Source organism: Bos taurus, chromosome 25 (assembly GCF_002263795.3).
Source record: "Bos taurus isolate L1 Dominette 01449 registration number 42190680 breed Hereford chromosome 25, ARS-UCD2.0, whole genome shotgun sequence".
Classification (NCBI taxonomy): Eukaryota; Metazoa; Chordata; class Mammalia; order Artiodactyla; family Bovidae; genus Bos; species Bos taurus.
Genome location: NC_037352.1, coordinates 35984328 through 35991417, shown reverse-complemented (window position 1 = coordinate 35991417; position 7090 = coordinate 35984328). Strand labels below are relative to the sequence as shown.

The 7090-nt window shown below is 60.4% G+C and overlaps 1 protein-coding gene across 2 annotated transcripts; it reads left to right on the top strand.

Moving 5' to 3' along the window:
• The first annotated feature begins 107 nt into the window (after positions 1-107).
• On the top strand, positions 108-7046 carry IRS3 (insulin receptor substrate 3). 2 transcript variants are annotated; one of them, XM_015460511.3, is made up of 3 exons: positions 108-4861; positions 5089-6215; positions 6629-7046. In XM_015460511.3, the coding sequence occupies exons 1-3, from the start codon at positions 4294-4296 to the stop codon at positions 6686-6688; spliced, it is 1755 nt and encodes a 584-aa protein (XP_015315997.1). In that variant the 5' UTR covers positions 108-4293; the 3' UTR covers positions 6689-7046. The 2 variants fall into 2 exon arrangements, with proteins under 2 accessions (XP_015315997.1, XP_015315996.1); XM_015460510.3 differs by having other exon boundaries at positions 5089-7046.
• The last annotated feature ends 44 nt before the right edge of the window (positions 7047-7090 follow it).

The window sequence follows — 7090 nt, the reverse complement described above, 5'->3', positions numbered from 1 at the left end:
TTTTTTCCTTTTTTTTTCCCCATGTGCCTCCCCTCCTTTCCCTGCCCCCCAAATCGCTGCACCAAAGCTGTTGCGGGCAATGTTGGGAAAGAACTGCATTTAAAAAAAAAAAAATGGCTCTCGTGGTCTTGCTTTGGGCCAGCCCCAGGGTCCACGTGTCAGTCAGCGTGACTGCCTGGGTTGCTGACGATGCTGCTGTTGGCCAAGGACACAGCCAGCCCCTGCCTGAACTGCAGTCCAGTTTTAGCAATGGAGGGAGCTGGAGGGGGTGGGGGGGTCATCAAAATCCAGCACTCCTGGGTCAGGGGCATCCTCAGACCCTCGCCACCTGAGGATGTTTTGTCAATAGTCACGTGTTTGGGCTGTTTGTGTGGTGACAAGACATGGCTTGGGTTAAACACTGCACCTGGTGAAGGAGAGGCCCAGGGCTGTGTGCAGCTCCCCACCCCCCACCCACCGCCCAGGAACCCTGACCCTTCAGCTGCCCTTTCTTGGGATTTCTCTGGGTCTTTCCACTCAGTGACCTTTAACTACCTGGCAGCAAGGAGAGGCGGGGACAGTGTTATCACTGATTTACTTTGAAGAGTTTTTTGGTAAATACCTTTAGCTGCTGCTCTTCGCCCAGCCAGGTGTGGCCTTCCCGCTTCCCCAGGGCTCAGTCTCCATCATGTCTTGTGTCGTCCCCTTCTCTAGCCTCTACCCTCCTTCCATCTCCTGGTGGTTCTCTGAGAGTGGACCACCATCTTTTTTTCCCCTGGGCACTCCATGGCAACCCACTCCAGTGTTCCTGCCTGGGAAATTCCATGGACAGAGAAGCCTGGCAGGCTACAGTCCATGGGGTTGCAAAGAGGTGGACATGACTGAGCGACTAAACAACAGCTCTCCCGTCACTCCTCTCCTTCCCATTCCCTGCTCGGAGACTGCGAGGGGAGGGAAGCTGAAATCTGGTGGGGGGCAGAGGGGGGAGCCTTTTCTTCCTGTTACCCAGCTCCCCTCACTCCTTTCCCAACCAAGAACACTGAGCTTTGGAGGGGAGATTTAAAAGACCACGAGCCACAGTCCCTCTTGCTGTTTCAGCCGCACTCCTGCTGCTTCCCAGAGGGATCTCAACTGCTTGGTGCCTGGGCCCAGGACCTCCCTGCAGTCCCAGTGGCCTCCTGGCCACTCTGTCCGACATGGACCCCAGCCAGCTCACTTGCCAGGGCAGGGTGACCAATCAGAAAAGTAACCCTGGGTCAGCATCCAATTCCAGGAGAGAAAAGTCAAGAGTTCCCCAGGCACAGGCCAGGCTCAAGACTGCAGAACAGCCCTAGCACTGCCTCCACTGGGCGCCCTCTCTCCAGGGAGGCAGCCAGGATGGAAGAATCCCTGACCTGATAATGACTGGGCCGTGTTCCCCATGCCCCGTCCTCCAGGGTCTCCCTGCAGGCCCAGCCTGGTGGTTGCCAGTATGAACCCCCAGCACAGGGCCGGAGGGACTCCCCCAGGCTGCCCCTGGGCTTCTGACCAAGTTCTCATGGTCCCCTGGCCAATGCTGTGACTGCGCTCTGCAGGCAATAGCCCTCTGGCTTGACCCCAGCCTTCAGCAGGTCACTGGCAGCTGCCTCTCTGGGTGAGGAAGCGGGAGCCAGTCCCCATGACTTCTGCCAAGCTCTCCGTTCTCGCTATATTGGGGCCTGGGAGCCCTGGCAGCGGGGAGAGGATGGAGGAAGTGGGTGGTGCTGTCCCCACATGCTGCTCCACGGAGGAGCAAGAACCCAAGAGAGGAGAGGGAGTCGGGAGCCTCAGAGCCCCAGCCTCCTCCCTGTAGGCTCCTCCGTGGTGAGTCTTCCCAAGGCACGTGGAATGTGGGAGTCCATCCCTCAGCTGCCCTGCACCTGGCATCGGGATGCACAGGGGGACCCCCTCAGGTTGGGGGAGGCATTCTCACCCAGCAGAGCTGAGGTTCTGTTATTTCCTGTCACTGAGGGGAGCAAGACGAGTTACCAGGGTAACCAGCAGAAATAAATCTTGGCTGGGTAGAATCAAGGGCAGTGTTGTTGCCGGGGCAACTGATTAGGTCAGGTGTTTGGCTCGGGGCTTTTCCTGGTACCCAGCAGGGTAAATCACCTGGCATTGATGACCAACCCACTGGACCGTGGTTGCTCCCCCAGGGCCCATGCTCTTATCCCTGCTACTTCCTGCTTTGTCTTTACCTGGCATTTAGGGGTTCAGTGACACCAGATGGTCTGGAGCTGGTCTCTGACAGCGGCTGTGATTGCACAAGGCCTGGGGTGCTGCAAGGTGGACTGGATGGTAGGGAATTAGAAGGACTGGATATACTGCTGCTGCTAAGTTGCCTCAGTTGTGTCTGACTCTGTGCGACCACATAGACGGCAGCCCACCAGGCTCCCCCGTCCCTGGGATTCTCCAGGCAAGAACACTGGAGTGGGTTGCCATTTCCTTCTCCAACGCATGAAAGTGAAAAGTGAAAGTGAAGTCGCTCAGTTGTGTCCAACTCTTCGAGACCCGATGGACTGCAGCCCACCAGGCTCCTCGGTCCATGGGATTCTCCAGGCAAGAGTACTGGAGTGGGGTGCCATTGCCTTCTCCAACCCTCCCATGGGGTAGCTTCAAATCAAGGCTGGGGATTAAAGGCTCCAGGCAAGCACACAGCAGGTATGTGGGCCTGTGAGTGCCCTGCTTATTGAGGCAGCACCAGGACTAGGAAGCGGAGAGGCCTGCAGGTGTCTTGTGTCCCTGCCACTTCGCACATGGCACGTATGTCAAGGCCACACTGGAGGCCATGACCTTGAACGTACTTCAGTTGTATGTCCACTTCAGGATCTACCAGACTTGCCTCTCCCTAGACAACATCCATCAGAGGTGGAGGCTGCAGCTAGCCCCCGTGTACCACCTGAGCTGCAGGTACCACCTCTCTGGCACCTGCGGAGAGGCTGTGCTCACAGGAAGGCACCTGGAGCAGGCTTGGGCATCACCTGCCCACTGGGCAGATGCCCATCCTCACAATGCCAGGTGGTACTCTGTATCACACTTTGAACACAACCCTTAAAGATGTTCAATGATCCTAGCCTCCCTGCACATCACACCATTGTCTTCTGCAGTTCATAGACCAGGCCCTTCCACGCCTGGGAAGTGGAGGAGTGTGGGTGGAAACCCAGCCCTCCCTGCTCAGGCTTGCTCGGCCCATGGTCTAGCCTGGAGAAAAGATCCAGGGGGCCTTGCCTCAGTCCTGCTGGTATAACTCCCTCCTCACCCGACGGCACCACGTTTAATAGGGGCTACAGTCACCCTCTTCCTCTTCCAAACCCTCAGCTCCCCTACTTCAGGTAAACGACCTGCCCCAACAGTGATATGGTAAGGTCCTCTAAGACCCCCACCCATGTGTCAGCTGCCAGTTTGTCTCACAGAGTGTGCACTGACCAGTGCTATCACCTCCAACATGAGCAGGTGGTCCTTGGAAGGATCAGAAGTGGGGTGTCAAAACGTCTGAATTCCAGCCACATTTCAAACGTCTGGGGATGCGAGGGGCAAAGGGCACCTCCCTCAGTGCAATGAGTCTACATAATCAGAGCTTCCAGCTGGCCTGGCCAGCCTTCCTTTTGAACAGTGATGGTGGGGAGGGGCCGAGGGCACTAGTGCAGCCAGAGGGAAGGGCCCCTGAGAGAGGGTCTCTTCCCCCTTCAGTGACACTTGATTGGGACCCTGGTGGGTATGGTCTGCAGCAGATCAACGCAGAAGTTAACTCCCCCCAAGACACCTGCTATCGGCCCTAACTCCGCAGAGAAACTAAACCTCTAGCTCCTCCGAAATGAGCATGGCCCAAAGCTCAGTCGCCCTGGCTCCCAGAATTACTAGGGAAGAAAGAACAGACCCTTTCATGGGTGGGAAGGGGGCGGGGACCCGGGTGCCTAGAGCCGGAGTGGGGAGCCGCGGGCGCCGCTGTAAGGGTGGCCCGGCTCAGCGGTCCGCCCACCCCCCAGGACCCACCAGCGTGTTCACCACAGACGTGGCTCCCCGCACACGCGCCTTCCCTGGCTGCCTTCTTGGCAATCAGCTCAGATCACTCCCCGGCTCCTGCGAAAGCCCAGCCCCGACGGTGTGGGGTGGGGTGAGGCAGAGGCCGCCTCTCCTGGACTTCCCGACTCAAACTCCACTCCCACCGCCGGGGTGCGCGAGGGTTAACCTCGCGGGGGTGGGGACTTAGGCGCGATCCCTGTTAGGAGGGAGGGGAGAGGAGGGGAGGCCGTCGGAGACCTGGGTATCTCAGGCCACCGGGCGCCACTGGGGCACATGCTGCGCGCAGCGAGGGGCCAAACGAAGTCGGGAGCAGGAGAGAGACGCGGAGTATCCAGACCGGTCAGGACGCCGCCCCCGTCCCCGGGGACCGCTCTTTCTACCCCGCCTCTGCCAGTCCCTTCCCAGCCGTCCCAGCCCCTTGCTTCGGCCACCTGGTTGCTTTGGGCAAGAATGAAGCCCGGAGACCCCACGACGACCCCAGAGGCCCAGTCGGCCGCCGTGGCTCTGGGTCCGCCGCGGCCCTGGGTCTGCCCGGCTGACGTGCGGCTCTGCGGCCACCTGCGGAAGCAGAAGTCCCAACGCCGCCGCTTTTTTGTGCTCCGCGCCGACCCGCCGCGCCTTGAGTGTTACGAAAGCGAGAAGAAGTTCCGTGCCGGCCGAACGCCGCCCAAGTTCAGCGTGAGCCTGGGGGGCGCCTGCACCATCAGCAAGCGCATGGACGCGCGCCAGCGCCACCTGATCGTCCTGTACACGCGCGACCGCAGCCTGGGCGTGGCGGCGGCCAGCGAGGCGGAGCAGCAGGCGTGGTACAGCGCCCTGCTCGAGGCGCGCGCCACCGCCGGTGAGGCCCCAGCCCCGCGCCGCCGGAGATGCGGCTGGGGGTAATGTGTGTGTGTTGGGGTGGTGGTGGTTTCTGGACTTGGTTTATCCGTAGACCGTCCCTCCCAAGGGTCTCCGAAGTTAAGTCCAAACCTGAAGGGTTTACACCTTCGGGTTTTCATTCCCCGGGGCACAGTGTCTCCAACCTGCCGGCCCGGAGCCCCGGTGACCAGCCCATTGTCTCTTCAGGTCCCAGTTCCCACGAGGACCCCGGGGCCTGGATCCTCGCTCCATTTCAGGACGTCTGGCCTGTGACGCTGCGACCCAAGGGGCTGGGGCGGGCACGAGGCCTGGGCAGCGGCGGCTACTGCCTGTGCCTGGGTTCCGGGGTACTGAGTCTGCTGCGGAAGCCAGGGGGCAGAGGCTCCGGGGCCACCGGGGCATCTCCGCCGCCGGCCCTGCGCCTGTCCCTGCTCAGCGTGCGCCGGTGCGGCCACGCAGACTCTTTCTTCTTCCTGGAGCTCGGCCGCTCGGCACCCACGGGTCCCGGGGAGCTGTGGCTACAGGCCCCCGACGCCGTGGTGGCCCAAAGCATTCACGAGACCGTCCTGGCCGCCATGAAGCGAATCGGGGACAGTGGTGCTGTTGGCAGGGCTGAGCCACTGCCAAGAAAGCCCCCAACGGGAGCTTTCAGACCCTCTGTCCCCCAATCTTATGAGACCCCAGACTCCGCGGCCCAAACAAGCGAGCTGTACCGTCGGAATGGCCCGAGTGAGACCAGCGAGCAAGCAACCCTCAAGACCCTGGCGAGGCTTGGGGAGGCAGTCTCCAACCCTGCGAGGTTGGAGCAGGGCGGGGGCTACATAACAATGGGAGCCGGGAGTGACTACGAGCCCATGAAGGGCGGCCAAGCCGGCGGCTACGTTGTGATGGAGCCCCCGGGCCTTCCCGCTTCCACCAAAGCAGCTTCCCGCCAGCCGCTCCAGGATGGAGGGGTCACTGAATACGTGACCATGAGCTGTTGTGCACCACGGTCCTTTTCCTCAAGTTTCTTGCCTCTTTCCTCCGGGGCCGGGGAGCCTGGACCCGGGCTCCAAGGCGTTCATCTCGGCATCCGAGACGGCTGGGGACGGGCTGGGGCTCAGCCCTGCTTGCAGCCGCCATCAGAGTTAGCCGGGGAGTACGTATGCATTGAGTATGCGGCTGCGGACTACATAGGAATGGGCACTGCCAACCCCGAGCCCCCGGACCAAGGCCTCAACTACGTGGACCTGGATCTGGTCCCTCCCCTGGAGGTGCGAGGCCACGCCCCTGGGGCCAGGTCCCGCCCACATAGCTACGCTCGGCTGGAGTTCCAGAACCTCGCGGAGGCCGGGGTGAGAAGACATCCCACCCCCATCTCCCTGCCAACTCCCACCCCCGCCTCCCCTCGACAGGACACCACTCAGTATAGCTGACAGACGGGAGTGTAAGGAGGAAAAAAAGTGCAGGTTAAGAATGCCTTCCCGCCCACCCCTTCTCAACCCCAAAGGCCCCTTCCCCATGGCGGAGTGTCTCTAAAGTCCAGATGTGCCCAGGACGTGTGACCAGCAGAAGCACCAAGCTGCCTGCTAGGACCCGCTGCCCACTCCATTCCTTCCAATCTTTGGGAGGAGGTTCCCCAAGAAATTGGATTCTTTTAAGGGAGAAAATTCTAGAACTCTTCTCCCCTTAAAAAACACCACCACCACCAGAACCCTATACATTTCTACACCTCCTGAGCCAAAGCCCTGATCCTGTTACCCCACAGAGTTCCTGCAGCATCACCCCAGACTCTCAAGTCCGCTTTGGCCCCCCACCCTGCCCCTGATGATGACAACATCGATGATGCAGAAGACATACAGACCTGGCCCTCCCCCCCCCACCCCCCACGTGCAGGTTTGCCAGGTGTCTGCCAAAGTCCTGGGACCCCTGCGCAAGAGGGATGAGAGCACCAGGTATCTTACACTAGTGCCCCCACCGCCCTCTCCCCCGCCCCCGCTGAAGTGATGACACCCCCTTCCTCCCCACTCCCTAGTTTGCTTCTCCCAATGCCAGCTCTGTGCTCAGACAATCCTCCTCCCAGGCCTGGCAAAGCTGAGGGAGTCCTTGCTTCTAATATACTCAGTCTAGTCTAGAGTAATATACTGTACACTCTCCCTCTTCATTAAAGTTTCCCTGCTTGGTCAGCCTGGAAAGGTCTTAGGTCCATAGATTCCCCACCTTATGGGGG

What these genes read in the sequence shown, in the direction of transcription:
- IRS3 (XM_015460510.3), top strand. Translation starts at nt 4,294, where the DNA reads ATGCTGCGCGCAGCGAGGGGCCAAACGAAGTCGGGAGCAGGAGAGAGA. An exon ending in CGAGGCGCGCGCCACCGCCG is followed by an intron (nt 4,862 to 5,088) that starts GTGAGGCCCCAG and finishes TTGTCTCTTCAG; the next exon opens with GTCCCAGTTCCCACGAGGAC.